At 43.8% G+C, this 25,786-nt stretch overlaps 2 protein-coding genes across 2 annotated transcripts; one reads left to right on the top strand and one right to left on the bottom strand.

Annotated features, from left to right (window-relative positions):
* Positions 1 to 3,304: 3,304 nt before the first annotated feature.
* Positions 3,305 to 9,695, top strand: LOC110986428 (uncharacterized). Its single transcript, XM_022248277.2, has one exon. It carries the CDS (start codon positions 3,789 to 3,791, stop codon positions 6,270 to 6,272), a length of 2,484 nt encoding a protein of 827 aa, XP_022103969.1. The 5' UTR covers positions 3,305 to 3,788; the 3' UTR covers positions 6,273 to 9,695.
* Positions 9,696 to 15,238: 5,543 nt separating this feature from the next.
* Positions 15,239 to 25,752, bottom strand: LOC110986396 (E3 ubiquitin-protein ligase MARCHF9-like). The gene is made up of 4 exons (XM_022248242.2): positions 25,545 to 25,752; positions 19,624 to 19,831; positions 19,018 to 19,175; positions 15,239 to 18,394 (listed from the first exon to the last, which is right to left on the bottom strand). Exons 1-4 carry the CDS (start codon positions 25,563 to 25,565, stop codon positions 18,125 to 18,127), a joined length of 657 nt encoding a protein of 218 aa, XP_022103934.1. The 5' UTR covers positions 25,566 to 25,752; the 3' UTR covers positions 15,239 to 18,124.
* Between the last annotated feature and the right edge of the window lie 34 nt (positions 25,753 to 25,786).

Raw genomic sequence — 25,786 nt, forward strand, 5'->3', positions numbered from 1 at the left:
CTAATAACGAGGCATAACATCGGTTAAGATGTCACTTCGTTTATGACGAAATGTCGTTGTGTTCAGTCGCTTTGATGCACAGTAGTTTTATGAAGGGTCGGGTCGTTTCTGTATCCGAAGTTTTTAAGCGGTTGAAGTCAATCGACATTCCTTGTCGTCTGAACTGCAAGAAATAGTGCCGATTTCTTGGGAAAACAAACTAAAGATTTACCTTACCTTTGCTGGAAATAAGTGCACAGTGTTAAAAAAGTTTAGGTGGAGGGTAAAGTGATGAACATCTCTCTAAATGCTATGGCACGCACGACAATAACTCTCATAGCATAGATATGCATTCGTTGGAAATATTTTTGCAGAGTGCTGGGGCACATCTTCGACCCTATACAGGCAGCAGCTGAAGTACGGGATACCTTGGTCAGATGGAAATAAGGTTTGCATGTGTGACGTGCCTCACAGCTGCAATCATGGTGCGTTATTGCGGCCACCAAATGAAATTAAGGACCTAGCCCCGGATTCTCTGTATTTACCCGCCGGGAGCTCTCGGGTGCAAAGGTGCACAAGGGCCTGAAAGGCACCGGGGTAGAATACTACCGCAAAAACAAGTTATGTATTGATAAGCGTATAAGGCATTTATGAGGCAAAATATTTAGCAAGTTTCTGGAGGTGGAGCGGGTAATTAGTAATTGGGGTATTCCAGTTTTTAAAGGGGCAGTCCGGCCTCCGGACTATGACAAATTTTACTGCCTATACCTGAAGAGATCTACCGCATCAATTTCTGAATTAAACAAGCTTCTCGTCGATATTGTATTTCGAATGTCATTTACTCCCCGCCCCATCTATGCGTAATGCAAGCAATAACTTCTGTAAACAGTATTTTTCAATGGGCAGACTATGAGCGGGCTTTGCAAAGGGCTTGCAGCGTACAACGTTTGTTGTAAATTTCTAACAAGATTGTGAGTGTCAAAAGTACCCTAATTTTCACCTTTCGTGTTTTTCCCCCAAACAATCCACATTTTCATGAATTAAGAACCAAGGCTGAGATCTGTTTGATTTTTTTTTTGCCTTTGCAAGTATTTACCAAACTGTAACGACTGCGCTTGCGCAACAAGCACTCCTTGTGTCTCCGGGTTCGTTCGGGCGTATTGTTTTTGTTAACACAACTATACTCCTGTGGGCGCGAACAAGATTGCGACCCGCTAGTATAAGCGAGAGTGTGCTCTCGATCCGGTTGGTCTATACAGGGAGCTATAAAACACAAGGAGTAAGCACAGCCCAAGATCAAAGGGGGCAATGATGGCCACCGCCAGCACTTTTACGACCGCAAGGGAAGTTAAAATAAACACTGGTGGCTCGTGGTGCGAATCAAATTATGCGCCGCTCGCGAATTTCGAGGAATGCTGGGAGTCGCATTTGCAAAGGATTATGGGTACTGCACATGCGTGTCCGTAAAGTTTGACGTGTTCAACATGGCCGCTATCGGGACGGAAGACGATGTCATCGGAGACTTCGATTTATAGCTCCATGGTCTGTCCATGAAGCTATAAAACACAAGGAGTCAGCACAGCCCAAGATCAAAGGGGCATGGTCTGTACTCCGTCATATCACGGTGGCTATTTCAAGATGACAGAAAAAGGTTTCCAAGGGTAATGCGCACGCAACATTTTCTACTGGGGAGTCAGGTTGGTGTAGTGGCTCTTTCCTCACCTTTGCGACTGCGACCCAGGTTCGAATCCCACCTAGGCCAGCAAGTGGATTGAATTTTCAGTCCCTGCCTGATTCCGTGGGGTTTTCCCTGAATATTTATGTGGAGTTTTCCTCCCACCTCTAAAACTGAACATTTTTCTTCGTTTTCTGCTTAATTATCACTTCGTGTAATTGGCGCTATATGCGCTGTTGAGTGAACAGATATGAAAATAGATAAATAAATGTGCTGAGAGAAGCACACGCAGTCTTATATGTAAGTTACCAAGCTATTAAGTAACATTCTGAGCTGCCAATCCAGCCTCTCTGTGAAGATACAAGAAATGTGTTGCATGTCTTTGTTCATCCTAAGCTTAGCAATCAATGTGTAAACGACAATGTTTAAGTTGATAATCCAACAACATACAGAACGCATCTCTAATTATTTTGTATGGTAAGTGCCCACATTGACGCCACAATATCGTTTTCTGGTTTCAGAAGTATAGCAAGGCTATTGTAGATAATTTATAGGTAACTGCCGGGGAAAGTCGAAGGAACGTTGTGTTTGTTCTACACAAACCTGAGAGCCTGGAAATCTACAGACACATTCACTTTGTTATTCATTCACATACCTCTTAAAATATCTGGAACAGATGCCAAAATTCATTTTGGTCATGGGCGCTTCCCCGCGATTTTGCACCGAAATTAACTGAAGTCCTCATTGCATGACAAATTGTTAACATGGAATATAATAATTCAAGAGCACGAGATACGTTAGTTAACACAGGTGAAAGATCCCACGGAGGCGTATTAGTCATGTGTGATCGTGCGACGAGTGATTCACAAAATGCCTTGAATGCTTAGCTGATAATGCCTTGTGACTAGGTGATGTTCAACTATCTTGATGTACATGTAACACAATGTTGCATTGGTCTCCAAACCAACTATTTTGTCTGCTTCTTATATTTTATTAATAAGTGACTGATTTATTATCTGAAAAAAAGTGGATACGGCAACTTAAGCACCGCTTGCGGTTAAGCATAATTTTGTTAATACCTATATGCCATGTAATTCAGTACAATCACTTTAAGTCAGGCTGGTAGAATCTGGATGACAAAGCGAAATTTAATGAAATTAAATCGCTGGGCAAACGTGCAGACATCCACACGGGAGCGATTTCCTATTCACAGTCCAGTTTCAGTTGGTAATCCTAAATGATGCCAGGAGGCCTTTAATTATTTCCAACTCTGATCTGATCGCTTCCTTAGCTCTTTCGCATTATACGTAGCAAGTGCAAGTGCAACTGTTCTCTTGATAAATGACAGCGGGGAAAAAACGCGCGAAATATTTCAGCGGTCATTTGGTCATCCACAGAAGCAGACGGTTAACATTCAAAGCAACCAGTGAGAAATTGCTAGCATTGCCCTCATTGAAACACAGCCTCCAAGCCCGGACAATAGACCCGCCTATCTCGTGAGTGATATTCAATGCCGGCCTTTGCTATGAGCTAGCTGCCGCTACATCTCTCCTTCACCGTCTCTCTTTTCGGCAAGTCGGGGTTATTTTTAGCTCCTAATAATGTCACTCATTATAGATGCGCGCGGGTTGAGGTCGGCGCGCGCAGGTCTCCGCCACTGCACACTATGCACCTAGGCACGCATTATCGAGGCACTTCCTCCAGAGTAGCATTTTTTTTTCGTCCGTGCTAACTCCGTACCGCGTCGCACCGTGAGTGATCTGAGCGTGCCTCGAGTTGTCAGTTTGAATCCCGCCCACTCCCCGGCGAGCCAGCCAACCAGACATCACTGCAGCGAGCTGACTGCAAGTCGGCTGTAGCGACGGTCGCAGCGTCTTCCTGTAGTAAATGGAACCTGGGAGATACAATATATATCTACAAATACCTCAACTGCACCTGCAGACTCGTATTCCCGAGATGTGAGCGCGTCCCCACAGTCCTCCGGATGAGGCTTAAATAGAGATGAACTCGACGGGAACATTTAACCACTAAGGACCATGGGACTGCCTGTCCGTTTATGCTGTGAGTCCACTCTTCGCCTGAGTTTGTTCTCAAGAGTACGCAGGACTGTGTGAGGGATTGATACACACACACAATGGCAGGAGAGATCATCGCCAATGACTCCGTTCCGTCAAATTTTGAATTAGCCATTGGAGCGTCGGTAAACGCTGACGGCTACAACTTGAGTCTCGCGACAGCGGTGTCCTTGTCGTGTGGCAGTGGCCTGTCGGGCAACGGTGTCAGTATCCTGCAGATTGACCCGGACACGGACGGGTATACACCTGTCGTCATCTCGCTGTCGTTCCTGGTGGCCCTACTGAGTTTCGGCACGGTGCTGAGCAACGCACTGATCATCCATGTCATACGGGCCGATCGCACGCTGCACACGGTCAGCAACTGCTTTGCCATGAGCTTGGCCACGGCCGATCTTCTCGTCGGCCTGCTGGTGGTGCCGTTCTACGCGCTGGACGTCCACGTGTCTGACCGCTGGCACGAACACATTCCAGCACATAGTGTATGGGTGACACTGGACTTCCTTTTGACTTCGTCGAGCATTCTCAACCTGGTCTTGCTGAACCTGGATCGCTTCTGGTCCATCACCTCACCCATGAAGTACATGCGACAGCGGACTAAGAGACGGGCTCTACTCCTCATCGCCCTGGTCTGGGGTTTGGCCATCGTCCTGACCATGGTCCCCGTCGCTATCTGGCCTTACGCCTTCAAAGACGTCTTGGTGCCCACCAAGACTCGCTTCGTCTGTTTCGGCTCGAGTGGCTGGCTAATGGCAGCCAGTGCCGTCTGCATATACTTCATTCCGCTCACCCTCCTATGTGCAATTTATTCGCGGATATTTAGGGCCATACACCGGCGACACAAAATGGACCTGGGCCGGTCCAGCATCGCCAGCAACATGTCGAACCGGTTCGGTGGCTCCAAACGCGGCAGCGACATGAACCAGCACGGCTTCATCAGCGAGCAGGAGTTACAACGACTGAGGAACATCTACGAGAAGGCGATATGCCGGGAACGAGGCGAGAGACACTTGACCGCCATGGTGAGGAAGAAGAAAGGGTACTCCCCCGGTACTCACCTGAAACGGTACGAGAGCATCGACGAAGAGAAGGAAGGAGTCAACGAGTCGTGTGAAAACGATCCTTTCAGTTCAGAGACTGGAGACAGCCAAGGCACGTTTAACAGTCGGCCCCACCACCAAACCAAGGTAGGAGTGACCAACATGGTCAACACACTTCATGTCGCCCGGTCCGCCGACGATATCTTCCACGGTAGGATCACCAAGAGCCCTGCTAGCCCCTTCGAAGGCCTGGGCGTGCTGCCAAAGATTAAGGTGCCGCGTATTCTGGCCGGGATCGAGGCAAGCATGGACGTCATCCGCGAGCGAGACGGAAGCTGGTGCAGCTCAAAGTCTAACAAATCACTGGCGAGCGAAGACAAGAAAGCCGCGGACAACGGGTCATCTCACTCCCAAGAAATGATAGGCACCGTATCGCCTAGACGAAAGAACAGCTCTCCTACCTTAGGTCTGATGAGTTCCTCACCCAAGGAGCGGAGCCCCACGGGCTCAAACCATCTCAGTATCGGCGGTGCGGCGGATCCCATCAACAACTTTCTGCAGGTTCTGTCTCCAGACGTGCCAATAGATGTCCAGAAGAGATGGAGCTCACCGCCGATCTGTGTAGACGAGCCAGGGTCAGAGCCAGACGACACCGACCAGACGCCGGAGGACGCCATAGCTGCTGAGGAGAACGAGGACGACGACGACAACGACATGGACCCGCTACAGGACCTGGCAGCGGCGGTAAAGCGGAAGAGAGCCGATTCGGGGGAGGGCGCCCTGGCACGACTGCGGGCCAACTCCAGCGAGATGATTCGCCGCGCCTCTCCTCGCTTGGCCCGCAAGGAGGAAGCGGGCGACACAGAGAGCCTGCTCACCGTACAGCGCAAGACGTCCGGGAGCGCTGGCTCGTTCTACCGGGACAGCTTCCAGAGCAACCGCCTGCTGAACCAGAGGCGCCAGAACACCCGAGCCTCCTACTCCCTGGACGTGATCACAGGCCCTCGCAGCGACAGCGGCTACGCCAGTGATTGCGGATTCCGCCGTCCCGGTAGCCTGGGCGTTACTGTCACCAAGAAAGAGCGCAGGGCATCTCTTTCTTTCCCCATAGATAGCGTCACCATGGGGGCACTGACGTCTAGGGTCAGGACATCTGTCAGTAACTCCTTCAGTGCCATCAGTGGGCGTGGCACCAAGGCCCTCACGTTGCTCAAGAAGCAAGACAAAGCGGCCAAACAGCTTGGCTTCATCCTCGCCTGTCTGGTCGCTTGCTGGACACCTTACTTCCTACAGGTTCTTATCTATGCCTTCTGTTCCGAATGTGGTGACGTCACTGCCATGACTATTGCTGTCTTTCTAGGTTACACCCATTCGCTATGTAACCCCATCCTCTTCGCCTTGTTCAATCCAAGGTTCCAACGCGCTTGTAAGCGAAACCTGTTCCCGTGTCGTTCACGGGAGGAGACCCCCCGGGGTATCCCAGTTGTACCGCCATCTATGATTTAAGGACGTAAAGGCAAATCACAACATATGCGATTCTCAACGATCTCTCAGACCAAATCTTCAAATTGTCATGAACAAACCTAAGTCTTAGTGAAAAAGATACCGCTGACATTTGTTGCTGAATTCGCGTTAAACAACTCTTTTTACTGTTTTCTTGTTACATTCTCTGAACAAAACCATTTACACAGCACCATCAATTAACTGAGTCTGCTCGCAAATGTTGTAAATGGCCTTTACAATAATTTCAAAAATAACAGTAGAAGGAAATCGATTACACGCCATTTTCTCTATTTATAGTGGTCCACCACTGATTTATACTTCATTGATTTGCATCCGATGAAATTTAGATGCTAGGGATCGATTCTGAAGTTTATAACCGCTCACGAAGTCATCATTGTTACTGATTTCTAATCGGCTCGCAATTAGAAGTATTGTCCAGAGCCCAGCATGAAAATATTATGTATCAGAAATTAGCCTGAATATACCGCACCCACGGAATCCGACTCTCGATGAGAACGGGCAAAATCATTTATATGAGCGGGAAACTTCACCCAACTGAACTTTCTGTGAAATTTGTTGGTCCGGTCCTCAGCCAAGCTGAGGCCAAATTAAAGTAGGGATTTCAGTCACTTCAAGTAGCCTCTCAGTCTGACTCTCGCGACAAAAATTCCTTGGATTTATGATACCTTCTGCCGAAGGATGGACCAAGATTCTGATGTGTTGCTGAATATTTTCATGTTTCTAAAACTGCGCTCCGTCGGTGGAGCACAAGCCGATTCTGACTGACATATTTGTGATATGAAACAATTTCTGGAATTTCATAGCGCGTAACACAGTCGTAAATTTTGTACCGAGGAGGCGTTCTTCAAAAAAAAAAGTCGGTAGTAATGTGAGGAAATATTGCGTCCAGAATTTTTTTTCTCTTGAAAATGAAATTTATAAACATTTGCACATCACGACGACATGCAGCGCATGGTTACTAGTGACCCAGAGCACCAGTTCTACAAATATAGTCTTCCTTTGTAGCAAGGGAGAAAGTGGTCTCTTTTTATATCTCTTCGGGTGTTCTCTCCAAGTGAGATCTAGGTATGACTGTATATGGACTGAAAAATGGACGAACGGACGGACAGAAATTCGAATTGAAAAAAAAAGTCCAGACGAGCGGACCAACTAATGAAAAGACGAAGCATATATAGGCCTAAAGCTTAATTTATAAGTTATCGACAAACATGTAAAACTCGACCATTGTAGACATGGGCTAAAGCTCAAGAAAAATTGCTTGGACAGAACTCTGGACAGACGGCCAGACTTCTTTGATCTGTGATCTTTGCCAGAAAAACGAGCACTCTTTCGAACAAAGTCGGACGGACGGACGAACAACCCGACCGACATGCAGAGAGACAGACCAGGCATCTCTAACAGAAGGACAGACCATGGAGGTTGACCGACGAGCAAAATCCTAAAGCGGTGTTTTTCCGCTCTTTTGGACGTGTGAATTTCAGAAGTATTTTATCAAAACGCTCAAACGTCCTTGACGACTGGTGTAACCCGAGGCTGGCCACGGTGTGTTATGTGCCGTTCATTCATGAATTAGCATACACGCGCGAAGGCTCATGTGCCTTGTGACAGCAATCCACCACGCTGGATGGGGTCGACTTATTCATTTGATTCGAGCCTTTTTCTCCATCCCGAACGGTTTGTAAAGTCACACTGCAGATTGTGTGAAGGCGAACCAAGACTGTATTATTTTTATTCACTGGACGTGAGCTATAAAACTAATGCACCAGCATCGTTTCATGCATAGCCTAAGGGCACAGCGTGTGTATGTACACCACGCCAAGAACGGCAAAGTGCAAGTAACAAAACATCTTGAACATATTTCCATGTGATGAAGCCCCCTTTGAAAAGGCCTCTGGTGAGACCATTGGAATGACAAGTCACCCTGTAGTCTCACTTACAGGAGTCATTATTTTTGTCGCAGATAGTCACACGTGCAGTTAACTGCTCACAAAATGTTCAGCAATAGGATTTGCTGCTTGATGTCAACGCCAGTGTATAATGAAATACCATGCAGTATTCATGTACTTATAAGGTAATCGTTGTTACTTGGTGTAAATGAATGTGTAATTTAATACAATATTCATAAAAAGGCAAAGCAGTATTAATAATTTTCATAATCAACCAAAGAAAGAAACTGATATTGATCCGGTGATAACTGTAACTACTGAATCTTTTTCTAAATATCCCTTTAATAGGGAAAGGCGATTCATTAGAAAGTCTGGATAAGAAAAAAATGCACACTTAGTCGATATGACCTCAGACCTCGCAAGGCTTTCCTTACGAAATGCCATTTCGACGAGATGCTCTCTCAAAGATGTGTCTTTGTCACAAGCCCTCCAATTTACTCTTAAATGTGTAAGTTCTGATATCTCGTGGAAAAAGACACCCCACTGAAATTCTGACAACCGGCACTGAAAATTAAGAGGGTATTGATTGCATGCATATATACCGAATGCACCCATGGTGATTTTCGAACGAAGCTATGGTACACGATTGTAACTTTGAAATGGATTTGGAATGTGTTTTTGTTGGTTTTGTCTCCTTTTGTTTTCTTTTGGTTTTCAATTAAGCAAGGTTGGAGTTGATATTTGGCTGTTGTTTTGTTCAAGACTGGGCGTTAATTGTTTTGACAGGAATGTCATTGTTAGGTTTCATGTGCAATTATTATTGAACAAAATGATAATTCTACTTTGCAAAAACTGTGGTGTTAAAATTAACACTTTGAGGTGTTATCAGATGACCATACCATAGGGAGTTACTTCAACACTGCCGGTGTTACTTGACACACCTATGAATGTTACAATGCACTGGAGGGTGTTACAAGTAACACCAAATAACACCAAAAATTTTAACACCTATGAAAAGTGTTGGTGTAGTCCTCTGATAACACCGGGGGTGTTAAATTTCACTCACTCTTTGGAGCCTCTGAGTGTTGATTATGTTCAGGTATCATTTTTGTTTTTAAATTGTGTAAGCCTTCTGATAATTTCTTTCACAGAAAACAATCCGTGGTATGCACCCCACTATTTTGTCGAGGCTACAAGCATTTATCCATGTGCGGGTTAAGTGCACTTTTCAGAATTATGTGGAAATTGTGTAGTCATGAACGATTACGGCACAGCGTAACTAACTTGCATTTGAAATCAAAATAGTATTCAACTACTGTTGTGGTTTAATCTGAATAGGGCAATTCACTGAATTTATATAATTACCAATTGAAATTAAATCTGTAATTCTCGTCCGCGATATGTATTATGTCATCAGAACCCATTTTATTTAAATGATTACGATAAAAGCACCATTTCTACCTCCGTTTTGTTTATGTTCTTTGTTCATTATGTTAATAAAGTAACAATGTCAGTATAACTGGTTTTGACAGTCGCATTAAGCGGTTAGTATTCAACCTTTTAGCGGACAAGAGAAGCACGTTTGTTGAAATTTATTTCACTAAGTATATGGTAATCCCATTTAATTCGTTGTTTTATTCATCGTGCAAAATCGTTTGACTTGTATGTTCACTTGGCGGGAATCTTTACGCTTATTTGTTCTTAATATGATGGATTGCAACATAAATCTACTTATCAAGGTGATGGTAGGCGAGATGTTCGCCAGAACTTCACATCATAGAGCCAACATGTCCTCGAGTACAATCAGTTGAGTACAGATGCGATCCCGCAGACAAAAAATGTGAAATAAATCACGTCTGCGTGTAAATTCCTCAACTTTAATCACCCCGCATTGAGGCATTTGAAACTCGGTGACAATTAATCTTGTGCTCTACTTTTATTAAACGGATGTAATGTAACATTTATTCTGCGTGGTTTTGGAGGCAGTTTCTTCGACACAGACATGGACAATCTGAATGATTTTTCTGTCGATGCATTCGCAGAGTCTCTCACGTAACCATGCTGAACACTGATCAACTGCACAAATGCCTGGAAAACAGGAAGTTATCAGTTTGGGTAATGTTTTGACCGACGATAAAACAAGTTGTTCACTTATTGCTTCCTGTTTGTTCATCTTACACTGCAAACACGGCTGAAATTAACCCAACCCGCTGTGGATTTCAGGTTTCTGTTCAGCTTTTTGTAAAATTAATTTAACATTAGAACTGGTTGATCAGTGGCGAGTGTTGACGAAAGGATATTGAGCAGGACTGTGCGAGATGTTTATTTTTGACTGCCTCTCCAACACCATATGTAAAGACTAAGAAAAGCAAACCATTTTTTCTTGAAATCGCAGGCCAGACATTGCCCGCAGCGCGGGGAATGTGTGCGGTATGTCGAGAATAAAAAGAAAATCACGAATGTAATTGTGTATGGTGAAATAAAAAAAAAAGTGATGGAGCGGCTGTTTTACTTTGGCGTCTTTTAAGGAAACGGGACACACGTGATCGTCTCAACCCCCCCCCCCCAAGCGGCCCAAGCCTGGGGGATATTTTTGACGGGTTTTTGTCACCGAGGCAAGGGCGGATATGTTGATGTGGATGTTTCTGCGTCTTCGCGACAACGTGAGTCGCGTTAAAATAAATAACCATATCCTGAGATGAAACCAAACGGCTAGACAGCCTGCCGACCAGCCAAAAAGTAGAGTGACGAACAGACAGAAACTCGGCAGTCACGCGCATTAAACATCATCCGGCGAGGGGCATATAACAAGATTGTGACGCCAATAAGAAAAACCACGATGAAGGCACCCCAAATCATTTTTTGGATCGCCAACAAGGCGAGCATTTCAAGCGGTCGTCATGCATGCATGCGACCGTTCCTCTAGTGCCTCACAGAACACATGAATTCATTCCTTTTTTGGCATATCTGCACGGGCCACTTGAAGTTGCTCTTTTTAGGGTCGGGTTAGAGATAAAGGTTAGCATTTGGTGCCAAGAAAGCGGTGAACGTGGAGGGGGTAAGATGCGAATTCCAAAAGGGAGTATACGGCCGAAAAATTCAGTAGGTGAAATTAGATTAAGTCTAACTCAATTTTCCCCTTGTCTGTTTTTAAATCTCCCGCCACTTATATCCGCTATTCGGGAAAGAGGGAACATTAAATGGCTTGTGAACGTCAACACTGTTCTGTCTTAAATTTGGATAAAGGTAAACCTATCTAAGAGTTAGTGAAAACCTAATCTCTTTAATCCACAGGAGCAGCTGCCCTCGACCTTATCCATCTTGACATTTCTCTCTCGCTCGTGATAGCATACGGCCGAGACTGAAATATTTATAGGCCAGCGGTATTAGGTGTCTCCCCAGGAAGGTCCATCATATCGTAATGAGGAAAGTCCAGCACATTACTCTCTCGCGCCACTGAGTACACCGTGGGATAGTAGGCCGGTCAGGTCACCATCGCTAGCCGATTCATGCGATTTGCGTATTCCCGCACGATACATCGCTATAGCTCCACTGTGAATTTGGCTCATCACTTGAACACGTATGTCTAATTATCCTATCCACAGAAACGCCCCTCCTTTGTGCTGCCGTGGAAGAGCTGCCCAACCAGGAGAAAAATAAGCTTCCAAAATGAAAACCCAATAAACGGGTAATACTCGTAGCAAAATACCTACGAAACCTTTTTTTCTGGTTCTGAAACATTTGCATAACCATTTATAGTGGAATCAGCTAGTCTTGCCCGAGTAGGATTAAGGAAAGGTTGAAATACTAAAATGCACGAACACACTAGAATACACAAAATACGTGACCCATTAAATAAAGAGAAGTTTGCTAATTTATTGTCTGGAAACAGCACCATAAGGACAGAAAATTATTTACACAAAAGCTTCAGGCAAAGAATATCAACAGTACACTCCTGATGCGCTACAAATATGAAGAAAACACGAATTATCATGTCCCAAATTTCAAACTCGGGTTAATTTTACAAATTACCAAGTATTGGTAAAAGCATGAGAGGATTACTTGGAGATTCCAGACGGTCACTTTTAACCGGCTGGATACGCCTGTCATAATCGTCACCTTGAATTTTATGGTCTTTGTCTTAAGCGCTATGCTTTGCTGTCAAAGCAGAGTCGGTTAGAATTAACTGTGGCAACCCACTGGGACGCGGCCTGCCCTAGCTGAATATCAATTAATACGTCCCTGTGGAATCGACACGAGGTAGGTTTCACGGCAAAATGGATTGCGGACCCGCGCGCAATTTACACATGCACCCCATGTATTTTCAGCCATTCCGTCACGGTGCAAATCTTCCTGTGTCCGGACGAGGGAGATTTCATTTCCCGCCTTCACAGTCAGCTTTTATTGTAATTTTGGTGCTTTCTCGGGACTCGGAAGTGAGGAAGAAAAGGCCTAATGATTGATTTTCTGAATGACCTTCATCAAGAATTGTGTGCATCTACTGTACTGGCAAAGTGCATGCACCCAACCCGCGTAACGATTCAAGGCAACTTTGACGAGGTGAAATAAATACCTTGTGGTTGCAGCTGTCTTTGACTTTTCTTTCTAAACGTGTATAACCAGAGTTGTCGTAGATATCCACATGGCTGTATATTACATTAATTCTATTTACGAAGTGAGAAAAAAGCAGGAAAGAGCAGGCAAATTGTCCTCCTTATTGAAAGAGAAGAGATGAGATGATGCATGTAAGGTAATGCTCCTCAAATCCATTTTATTTGTATGGTCGGTGGTTACATTTAGTGAGTAGAAGGTTGCCGGACTATTCGATAATTGTTAGTCCTTCTCGCTTTCAAATGCGTCCAATCTGGGGCCAAACTTTTATCAATAGAGGGTTTGCATGCCTGCCATCTTGCAGGCCAGTGCTTTTATTCCACAGGGTATGCACAAAGGAGGTTTTCCTGTGGAACAAAACAACTGCCCTCCAAGACGGCTGCCACGCAAAGCCTCTATTCAAAGTTTCGTATTTTTTAACTGCAGGCTTATATATCCTCGCCATAGGCCTAGGGCTTCCTCAGTCCACTCGTTATACAGCGCTTCTTCAGACCCTCCAATCAAATCCTGTGCAAAAACACAGCGTAATTGTAAATTCTATGCAGAATCTTTGGTATACAGTTTCACTGGACAAAGTTGGCTGGTTTCCAAGTCATTATTCCTGGCGTTTATTTTTCAACCTTGTGCTCCTCGCCCACATGCGCTCATCAGTTAGTCATGATTAACGCACCATCTACATACCACAGCACAGTAGAATAGCAGACCACGGGAAGATATCTTTAAAAATTTATCAAACATCGACCTTCAAACTATCAAAACGCATCTGACTTTTCAACAGGGCCTTTCGAAGTAGTCATTTATAATTCATACATGCCGTTCCATCATTTATGATGAACTATAACTATGCTTTAATTCTCAGATGACCCACCGATAGAATATTTCTCAGCCTTTAGGAGGGTGTGAATAGTAGCTCTGTCATGGTGGACTTCAAGGTCTTGGCAAATCCAAGTACTTAGCAACAGCAGAAGGGAAACTGCATGGGATCTTAAGGCGCCCTCTTATGATACGCATGCGAGAGTGTCAGGCAAAACTATTCCCCCAAACTTGACTGTTATAATGGTAAAATTGAAACTGTTGGACAAATCTGATCATGCTCATGATCAAATTTATTTCGTGGCGTTGCTTATCGATTAGCACAATTGTAGCAGATATGCTTTTCTGATAAATCGACCACGTGCTCAAGCTATAGGGCCAACGATTACGAGCGCATTATATTTAGATGGTTGCGTCACCACTTAAGGCAAATTCTGCCTCTAAATTAATATGTGGGCCCTTGCTGCAAAATTCAATGACCATAATGGAGTGGCTCTGTTAAGGCAACTTCGTGCACTCGGTAGTGTCCTGAAAGGCTAGTGGTCCACGAAGGCAGGCCACCCAGGGAAACATTTGACAAAGCCTCGGAACAAGTTTTTCATCCCTAGCTTTGACGACGGCTGAGAATAATCCTAAAAATTCCCCGGGTGTAGAAAGTCAGGCGCCCTCTGTTGTCTTCTTTTTGACGGCTCCGTACATGTACCTAGATCGCACAAAGTGATGGCGCTGTAACTAATGCCGAAGTTGATGAGTAGTATCCTCAGACCATTATAAACACAAATCTTATGATTATTATTACCTTTCATATTCTATTCAATTTTTGGTGGGTAAGTAAATGACTTCTGGAGAAATTTCTTTCCAAAGATGATCACCCCTACGCTAAAACCCTAAAGCCCATTGCCATTTATGAAACAATAGGGGTACGAATTAATCAGTCTGTCTTTAAACTGGTCTCTTGAAGGGCGATGACACGTCCCATTTACCCTTATACTGCCACAATGTAATTCAACTAGTCTTGACACAAGACTAGATGTGGATAGTCATTCCAACCCCCAGACGCAAACATAAATTGTAGGGCCATTTTTGTGACTCTACCGTTTTGTAACTTCTTACTTTTGCACTGACAGGGAGTACATCATTAGTGCGCGCCGGCGAGCTATAGGGGAATTAAATTCCAAATCCAGTCTTGGGCCGAGACTAACTTCAATTAAACAAGCAAACACTATATAAAACTTCCCCTACAGAGCATTTGACACGGGGTATATGGTGGTTTAGAGTACTAGGCCTACCTCTTTCATGTGGTGAAATTTTTGTATTTTACTGGAATTTTGTCAGATGAAATTTCATGTACGAGTTTTTCGTAATTGTGTTCTTACAATTACTTTAAAAACTCTTTTTATAGAATGAATTTCAATCCGCTGTCTGTGATGAGAATTTCAAGTTAAACGGTTGTCCATTGAGCTATCTCACCAATATCTCGAATATACATGTCCTAATAATAATATGTTTCTTTAAGTGTATTTTATATTTTTAATTGATAGTGTTACGCAATCTTTGTCCTTTGCAAAATAACTGTGGAGATTGTCAAAATAAAACAAAACAACAAAACAAATCAACTATGCACGCATTTGAAAAGAATGAATGAGATTTTGTGCATTTATTAACGAAAGTCTCATTTACGAACAAGGTAATCACAACATCATTAATGAAAAATACACTGATGGCATTGCTTGAAACTATTCTAGTTAATTTTCCCCCGGAGCCACACCCTTCCGATTTGACCGGTTCACCGTCACCAGGAGAGCTCTGAACATTGCTTCGTTAAACAGTATAATTATAACATCATTTGCACACGTCCGATTCTGATCATGAATTGGACTCCTAATTGATAATCAGTTGGATGTTAACACATCACTTGGTGGCCAGTCATGTCATAATGTCCGTCTGTTTCTATGGGGCATTCATTTGGAACCAAGTGACGAACTTTCTTCGTGAATCTGATTGGTTAATACAAAACATCGGTGGTGTCGGATCTAGTGAAATTTGGTTTGATCTTTTATCCCATTCCGTCGCCGATTTTTGAGGGCGCACCTCTCCGATCCCTACCTACGGTGGCCAGTGGTCCGGTGAGCCCGGTCAAAATTACCCCCTTTGGAATCCCTTGTCAAAGTTATGCACTTCAAACAATCGAAGGAAGGTTCTGGTTGAGAAAACTTTCGTCACGAGGTGATTACAGTCTGAACCAGCAGACATCACTTGGGGAAAAAAATGAGTTTTCCCGCCACGATATTATCCATGGGATCAAGCGAAAAATTTGATTATCCCTTGATCTCTTTCTTGTAATATCATCCCTCTTTCGAATCTCCTTAACTCTGCCCTCATTAAAGGTCAAAGCACGGTGTACTTGATTTCTTTGATCGTATCTAGGACTATTATATTACATTTCAGTTCCGATCTGCGATCAGATACCGATAAATTAAATAAATAAAATCACATTACTCTACTAATGTTATGAAAACCTTGCACAACTCCGACCAGACATAACACGAAATAGGCATGCATAGGAAATGTGAGGAAATAAACATAATTGCACGATATTAATTTCTGGATTTCAGATTTAGTATTTACAGTGTATGGAAGTACGCAACGATTCGGTGACATCAGCGTTAAATTACACTTAATAATGTGATTAAGAGAAATCACAGAAAACTGAAAAAAAATGCATCTTAACCCTAACCCTCCTCAATCCTTCACCTGTTGGAGGACTGAGGAGTGTTAGGGTTAATGTTTTTGCCAAAACGACACCAACTTTTCAATCTCAGCCTCGAGATCAACATTGCCATGAACTATAATCAGCGGCAAAAATAACACTACATGGTAAAATAGGTACCGTATTAAATGCACCCTGCAAGATTAATGGCGCCTTTCCATATGTACATTTTTTAGGTGCGTTGCGTAGGCCTATACGAGGCGTTGATGCGTTTGACTTTCACGGACAAAAAAATCGATTCCATGAACATAACACACGTGCGCGTTGCGTTCGGCCTTCGAAATCTCCCCGGGAGTGATTATGACGGATACGCAACGCTTGGTTTTAGGGTTGACGTGCATATGGAAAGTCAAATACTACGTATTTTAAACACAGAGAGACACACGTGAAGTTAGTTCAACACTTCTTAGTGTGTACTTGACATTGAGAACTACCGATTACACCGGCTTTACAGTCACACAAACATAATTATCGACCACAGACATGACATCCCAACCTGTAAGACATTATTTTGTTCGTGTCACACATTAACCAACAGGATACGGACGGTCATTTTTATTCCGTTGGAGGTGAAAAGTTCGAGGTCGCTGGATCTAATGCCTGGATGTGAAACCCACATCTGTTTTTTTTGCAATTTTGTATCCGACTCTTTGAAGTTCGAGTCTCGCTTTGCATTCAAACCAGTAACGTAACTGGAGTAAAACTGCACAGGACATGAACTTGGGGGCCTCATTTTCTGAAGGGAACATTCAGTGAGTTCGGTCATAGTTTTAAAGACATCACCAATGCGATCCCCATTTCTTTTCCTTCTCTACATTCTGAGTGGGGAATCGGGGCACATGGAGGGGCACATTTCTCGAGTGGGGGTGGGGCTTTCCCTCATGCCCCCCTTAATAGATAAACCATTATCTTTGCTGGTGAACTTGTATCGTAAATCGTTTATTACAAATGCTGTTTCTGTATCCTTAGCTATCGTTAACCATGGTTTGGTACATAGAATAACGGGTAATTCCCTCCTTGATGGTCGTTTACGTCATACAGTTCCATACAGTTCTCTGTTTTATTCCATTACTCGCGGTATTCGCTGTAAGCCTGTAATCCCTGCTAAGAACGACGCTGAAGCGCACACGTGCACTCACGATTTAATTGAATTACCTTCTCAAAGTTGAGAAGGTAATTCGACAACAGATGGTTTACCGTAGAAAGGCAGAATTCATAGCCACCACAAATGTACCTCAGAAACAAGCAGGGCCTTCATCATCTATCTGGGAAACATGTGATTCCGAGATGCTAGACTTTTGGAAACACATATTTCCAATGATAACATATATATCTCAAAGACATGGATCTCAATGATTGTATTTCTCATAATTTTTCAGATATTAGTGATTCCGACGTACTTGTGTTGGAATAGCTAAGGAAATTGTCGATGAATTCCGCGTCTGTGACATTGTCTACGGCGGAATACTGAGATATGTTAGCACAGCAAAACACATTATCAAGGGAAACAATTTACGATATCGTACACCATTTCAAAACATAAATCCAAATCAATTTTCTTTTCTTGGTTCTTGGAAAAGTTTTGAAACAACCAAAAAAGCATGCCACTCTTAATCCGTGCATGGCCACTGAATCCACGATTTGTGCTGTGACAGAGACATGATGAGTTCACCTCAACTTAAAGTACGCATGCGTACACAAACAAGGGGGATAATGAAATCTGAGCACAGGGGGTACGAAGCATTGGGGAGGCATCATAGACGCAGCTGAATGGGCGTTTCAAACTGATGGGAGCGAGCGCGACGTCTGTTGATTCGAGAGCAGAACAGCAAGACCCAAGGCACGAAGGCAGACAGTCCCATTAGACCCACGCACAGAAGGCTGATGGGTACCCATATACTGACCGACAGGTTGGACTGGTAGTAGGTGAAGTGATCGACAAGGAGGTATATTCCCACAGCAGTTACGGCAAGGAGCAGGAGAAAGACTACGATGGAGGAAGCGATGGTGTTCTCTTCCGATGGCTGCAAAGATAGGAGGGAAAGAAAGAGTTTCTTTGAGGAGATCCTTACAAATCAGAAATGTCGAACACAAAACTGCTGCAAACTGCTTGCTGATAACAATGGCCTTGAATACACACATCACAGGTTACCGTGCCGTTAAGAAAAATACCCCTGGGATCGAAACCTCAGGCCCCGTTCTGGAATTACAAACCAGGAGATTCAGCCTCGTCCCCTACCTTTACTTTCATTTAACATGTTGGTTTTTCGAGTGTTCTGTGCCAATGAAAACATATATATCCATGACCAAAATGAGTTCCCTTCTGGGCTGATGTTTCGATGTTCTAATGGGGAGCGAGGAGCGTACCGTTACAAACGATCCAGATGTAGTTATCACTTAAACATGTATTTTATATCGAGCAGTGTGGTTACTCACTAGTGCTGATCCATTCCTAATTTCTTGCTTTTTGAACTGCGGTGCACAATATGTCAGAAGCAATGTTAATGAAAAACTGGTACAGTAACCATTGTTTGAGATACATTTGCGGAGACTGCAAATTGATTCTATGATAGTCGAAATGAATGACTTTAGAGAACAGCTTAACTAAAATTCATCCTTAATCCGATGAGTTTTCATTGATACTCACAGTGAAGTGCGCCCCCTGCAATATCCTCTTGTTGTAAGGTTTCTGGCATATCTCACATTCCTCTGCCCCCTTCAGTGTAATCCACTTCAGCAGACATCGCCGATGAACGAACTCAGAGGACCCTGAACAGCCGCACGGTGATACTAATCGGTACGGTGCTGGGAGAATCGAGCAAAACGAATCTTTAGCCCTAGACCATACCATACCTATTGGTTTTTATCTAACAATCGTGTCATTATAATTGCCCTGATTTATTTAGCTTTTAGTCGCCATAATACATGGTTAACTTGACAGTCAGTCGCCCTAATCCTCCATTTCAGTATCCCCATTTCTGGGATAAATATTTCTGAAATCGGCCTTCAAAAGGATCTCTTGTTGTAGTGGAAACCGGTGACGCAAGTTTTGTACTTCAACTTTCAAAGCACACTCTATTGCGGCTGCGATCCAAATTCCTGATTCTTGCAAAATCCTATAAAAAATCCTGATTGTCTTTAAAGTTCTCGATTTATTTCTTATCACTCTTCTTATTTTTCCATCTTAAGCTTCCCTTTATATTTTTCGTGCTGTTATAACCAACGGTTCCTCACAAGAACGGAGGGCACCAACCTTTACTGTCCTGGCAGATTCGACATGTGGGCGTGTCCAGCGACAGGACAGACAGCTGTGTCTTACAGCTGAAGGTGGGCGAAGAGGGAGGCTTAGGGGGCGGTTCCGTCTCCTCCACGATTACGGTGACGAGCGGGAACGGGTCACCTGGAGGAGGGGTCGTCGTCGATGAGGAACAACCAGGCTCGTTGTCCATGTAACCTTCATTCTGGTGAAAAATCAGAGATTGAGAGAAGACATGTTGAGACACAAATTCGACGTCAAAAAGCAAAGGAAATCGAGGGGGGATCCTGAACCAAGTTTTCTGGGGCATTTGTGGATGGGGGTAAAAACGCGGAGATGCGTTTATGTGCTTTCATGGCCTTTCTGAGAGGTGAGACTAACTTTGGGGCTTTCACACGTTTTTCTCTCATTATTTCTCAAAAAGAAAACAAAAATTGTTCCTGTTGGGGAGGGGGCCATGGCCCTCCGTTGTCCCGTAGACCCACCACTGAAGAGGGGCGGTAACCAATCAATCTGCTTGTTCTCACACTCAGCTCCCGGCCCATGGAGCAACTTAAGTTAGGTCAAGTTCGAGCGGGTACTATTTTAGGTCTCAGTAAAATCGACCAGTTGTTAGCAAATAGTCCTCCATCGAACTTGCTCTAAACAGAACAAGTGTTTGTGTTGGGAAAACTAAGTCGAGAGCCCGTCACACGAAATATAAAAAATTGCATCTTGGCTGGCAACCTACTTTTTCTGAGCAAAGATATTTCTCCGCTTAGCAAATTGTGTTCTCAGCAGCTCCATGAAAATCGTCCCCTTCGTACTGCGTTTGCATGTGACGCGGCGTCAGTCACTACGCATAATGTTATAAGTTTGCTGATAAAAAGCGACAAGGCATCCACAAGTATATACCTTGCTTTTCTATCATAATTTTTTTGTGAAAGACATTAGGCTCCCCAGTAAGCTGGTTTTGGGTGCCAGCGAATACAATTATCCCTTTCAGCTAAACCTCGAGTCATTGCAAACCGGAAAAGTGTGTGTGTTAATCTGGCGATACTAGATCTGTCCACGTCTCCTTTTTTTCTTTTTTTTTTTTAAATTCACAATTCTAAATGCGGCATCAATTTAATAATGCATGCCTTGATGTCAGTCGGTTATTTGATTACCTTCTAGTGGTTGATTAAAAAGCTTTACTTCAGAAAAACAACCGAAGGAATCGTTCTGCTTGCACTGCCGATTTTCGCACGATGAAAAAATTTGCTGAGGACAAAACAGACCGAACAGCTATAGTATAGACGGTCGGTTCAGTGAAAGCCGCTTGTCAGTTTTGAGGATCGATGGACGAACAGACCAACCATCAGTTATTGTGTGACAGAATGGACAACATTAGCGCATGACCTGCGCAAACCCCCCCCCTTTCCCCAGAGGAAGGAAAAACGAGGCAAAATCGTCGCCATTGTTCCAGTCACACAACTTCCTTAGTTCGTGACAACGTCAGCTGCTCTGATAATTATTTTAATTATTGGTGTTGCCTTTCTGTACCGACGCATTCATGACGTCTGCTCAGTGTTTGTCTGAGCAATGGCGGCTACCGCAAACTGTTTCCACTGATATGTTCCTCGTACATTGAAACAGTTTTGACCAACGAACAATAGGATACAGTGAACCTGACGTATTGAAAGCACTTTTTAATACACCGCCCTGCTTGTAACAAAGAAAATCTGACGCCCCAAACCTTTGTATTCCTTATTCTCTTTATGCTAATAAAAAAGCTTCCTCTTCTAAAATGGGAATTACAACGACCTTGTTGTAAAGGACTGGTGTTTGATTGTATTGTGTAACTTTTGAACCAGCCGAAAAAGGGTCTTTTTGTTCCCAGCATACAAGTGCTCGGTAAACATCGTGCTTCAACTCAATAAACCTTGAAAAATAAAGACGCGTCCTCGAACAATGAAAACTTCAGCTTGCGTATTTAATAAGGTGAACCTCGACTAAAACTTACCGTTTGCCTATTGTGTGGTGATATATGAGGCGGGGACCTTGTACCACGCCTGAACGCACTAAAATGCCGGTACCAATAACAAATAAATGAGTAATGTAATATGATGTGGGAGATACCCTCAATATTGCCTATTGGTAACCGTAGGGAAAGAACGTAGGTAAAATTTTAGCCAAATCTTGGTATCATATTACGTTAGACTGAGCATTATTGTTAGTATAATTAGCAGCCTTGTGCATGCTTCTTAAATTACATATTCCACTGCGCATGCACAAGGACATGAGCTCAAGACGTAGGCCTATGCAGTCGAGAGGAAAGGAGACGGATACGGCTCATCGTAAGCGCTGTGATTACAATCCAATTTGAGGTGCACGAGAACTGTCTATAACGTATTAATCGTAAACCTCCTGTGACACGGGCCCGTAGTGGGAAGGGGGTGTTCCTTGCCCCGCCTCCGTTAAGGCACTTGGGAACGAACACGAGGCAGGTTAACAACGGCCGGCAATGTGTGAAGAAAGAAAGACCCCATTTCAGGGACGGGGAGCGATATGGGAAGCCAATTTGCTCCACGCACGGAAGTATCAATGCCTTATATCTTAAGGCTATCTAGGAGCAGTGGGGATAAGGACTGCGAAGACTGAAAATTCGGGCAGAGATCCGCACCTTGCGCGTCTTCAACAACTGAAAACAAGGAATATAACAGGGGGAGATAATTTTTAAATTGAAGCGTCACGTTCACATAATTAGGAACATGTAACGTCCGCCGTTAGTGATTAGTGAGACTGTTGACTTGCTTCTGTCAACCAACATCCACTGAGAAATAAGTCTGAGTGTCCTTTAACTAGAAACTTTCAACATCCACTAAAATACCTTTCTTCTCACAACCTGGGTAAGGTTTAACTTCATGATTTCCATCAGCCAGCGGTACCGTTGTTCTCAGACTAGGTAGGCTCTAAGCACTACGCAATACCGCAGCCAGATTTTGAATACCATTGCTGACACTTTTGAAGAAGCTGAAATGGACGGATGAAAATGTTGATGCTATTCCGAAATTCGGCTCGCGAAGAAGGACACGCGAGGAGAGCAACTTAATTTTTCTGCAAACTTTGGCATGCAGAAACCAGCTTGGGAAAACTTATATACCTGACACTGGCATATCGCTGTAAAACATGTTCAAGGAATATCAACGTGTAAAGTTTGTCTGTCTGATTCCGAGGGAGATAACAGGAAATTTGGGCTATCCTGAAGCTACGACTTTAGACCGGCTAGAGTGCAGCCCTTAGCTTTAACATGAAATGCGAGTCTCGATTGCAGTGAAATTGGGGGCATGTACAGCAGTGGGATATCTCCAATGGCGAACTGGCGCTACCTTAAGTCCGAATGATGCACTGGCCTTGTGCTCAAGGGAAAAAGTGATAGTTAGCATCACGGAACGTCCCAGGACAATTGCAAAGCAAATATCACAGGAAAGTGTACATTACAATTTTATCAGCTGTAACACTGCAGTTCCTCCGTGTAATAATTACTAACTGACAGGGGAGAAATGCCCCAGAGAAATTTCATTCCGACCATCCGTGGGGGCATTATAACTTCCCAAGTGGAAATTTGTTTCCAGCTTGCAGATTTCAACATGACCAAGCAATATCAAGTGCCCGTATCGTTCTTTTGAGTACTTGAAGCGTAAGTTTACTTTTGGGAGGGCCTAGGCTCCTTCTGCATCTATAGGCAGATTTTATCCTGATCAAGAGAGAACAGCCGATATTGGTCATTCATTTTACATTTCACACGATCTGGCAGTATTAAGCCTCTGTTTAGCATTACTGGTGGATTTGCACAATGAAAACCACAGAATCAATGAAAGATGCAACGAAACTGGACGGCAAAATTCCTCTTTCGACTTCTCAAGCAGATACGTTGCGGCCGCGGATGGGCGTTGCATGCACAATCGTAAGAGGACGGCGATCGTGTAAGAGCCGAGGCTGAACCGTCGCGCATCGCTGACCCGTCGGCAGTGCTCAACACTACAGAACACATGGTGCATCCACATGGTGCATGGTATATGGGAACATTTCGAGATGACTGTACTTAGTATGGCCTACAAATCCTACACATCCTCGCGCCGCAATTTTTTGCTTGGGCCTTGAACTGTTCAGTTATCCTTATCCATGATAACGCGAACAATCCTCGGTCCTTCACCCGTTAATTGGGGACCGTTGGGGCAGAGCCTTAATAAACAAGATAGGTACACGTACATGTACATACGCCCAAATATACAGCGCTATCTCGTTATACATGTATTGTCACGGCTGGGAAGGGGTGTTTGCATTTTTCAGCGGTCCGAGAGCGACTGGCAATGCTCAGTCTGTTGCTCGGATAGTGAGAACATGACAAAGGTGGCCGTGAAACTGAAGGGGGGGATTTTGGTGGTGGTGTGGGACAACATGGCCAAGGTTGCTGCCGGTTTATCACAGATGCAAATGTACTGAAGACAGGAAGTGTGGTTACGAAAAGACAGGCTCAAAACCTTGACAAAGGCTTCATGCATTCAGTTATAGCTTCAAATATTGAAAACTATGCGATAAATCAAGATTTCTTTTGATCGTTAATAAATAATCGTCTTGATCACCTCAGATGACTCGACACATTAAAGCGATGCAGCTAATGGGCAATTCTTACACCTAGAACTATGTGGGGCGCTCATCGATCCAAGAGACGGCACGATGAGCCTCAGTTTGGTTGAAAACTGTGGTCCCTATCGCATCTCTTTCGCTTACCCACACCGAGACATATGCACTACGTACCCCCCTCGGAAAGAATCATGATGTGCACAATTGCTGTACTGGAGGAACACCGATCCATTATTCATCCCACTGCCTCGCGTGCTTTCATGATTATAAACCAGGCACGGAGGTAAGCAAACAAGATTAAGCAATCCATAATGTTAATTCTTGCCATCGTCAAATTGCCACGGAGACTGAATGTCCCAGCGCGAAATCGTTTCAGCATTGACGGCAATGTAGTCAGTATTCAATGCACATCATAACTTGAAGCTGAAAGCATTATCTTGGTCCATCACGTAAAAGAATTCACGCGGTCCTTGGCAGAATGTCTACAAAGCCATAGATTTGGACCTCCTCCCAATAAAGGATGGAGGTAGAGAATAAAGGAAACAAAAAATAAACTCAAAAAGGGAGGGGACTATAAAACTAAACATAAATGCGTTCATTTCCCCTTCCTGCAGAATAACCTTGTTATAAAAAAACCTAAACTATGCCATTATAAAGAACTAAAAATGCATTTTCATCATAAAGTACAATTTCAGTGGCCTTGCCCTTCTTTCGCCTTCTTAAACGCTTTTTTTCCCTGTCATAATTCCCGTGCGGAAAGTGCAGGTATGCCCAGAAGTGCATGGCGAGTATCGAAGCAGCTGTGGACCCGGCTGGCTGCTGGGTCAAATTCCACCCGCATAATGTTCGATACCTCGGCACGAAAACCGAACGACCAGTATTCCTCGTACGGTTGCCGGCCAAATTATAATGTGAAGTACATTGATTTTGAACCTAAAACAGTAAAATGGAACATGTACCGGCAAACAGCACGCATGAAAGTAATGCGCGAAATAATTTGAAACGGTTTATCTAGTTCCTGATTTCTCCCATCGTGTACGATGGTCTGAATCTGCATATTTAATACCTAGGTCTACAGCCGCTAAGTATTAGTAATTAGTATATATGGTAAAAATGAAATTCAGTGTGATATATAGCTCTGATAATAATAATACAGCATGATACATGTCATGTTTGTCTGTTTGAATATGGTGGACCATGTAGCTCTATGGGTGGACAGTGAAGGTGCGATGCCATCAAAAATGCAACTGTTCTCAACAAGGAAATGAGACCAGTCTCCATGGTAAAACTGACAAAATTTGCATACCTACCTGATAGCAACTGCCTTCCATGTTGTCAGCCACGTAGAAAGAAATATTTTCCGTAAAAAGACTGGTCAGCTGGTCTGCACCACAGACTAATTCAAAGCACAGAAATAATGCCAGCACCGTGGAGCCATCGATTGCAGAATCACTGTTGATATTTGTGAATTCTTTTGTTCGATTGAATTCAATTCACGGTGAGCAGTGAAATGCTACCGAGATGTTTCCATTGTCGGCACTAATTGAAGCTC

Source organism: Acanthaster planci, linkage group LG04, assembly GCF_054643075.1.
Source record: "Acanthaster planci isolate LZ-2023a linkage group LG04, COTS_SCS, whole genome shotgun sequence".
Lineage (NCBI taxonomy): Eukaryota > Metazoa > Echinodermata > Asteroidea > Valvatida > Acanthasteridae > Acanthaster > Acanthaster planci.

Bases quoted from the DNA above. Each gene is read 5' to 3' on its own strand.
- LOC110986428 (XM_022248277.2), top strand. From the start codon at position 3,789: ATGGCAGGAGAGATCATCGCCAATGACTCCGTTCCGTCAAATTTTGAA.
- LOC110986396 (XM_022248242.2), bottom strand. From the start codon at position 25,565: ATGGAAGGCAGTTGCTATCAG. The intron at 19,832-25,544 runs GTAGGTATGCAA...ATTTTTCACCAG, and splicing joins TGGAAGGCAGTTGCTATCAG to AATGAAGGTTACATGGACAA. The intron at 18,395-19,017 runs GTGAGTATCAAT...CTATCTTTGCAG, and splicing joins TGCAGGGGGCGCACTTCACT to CCATCGGAAGAGAACACCAT.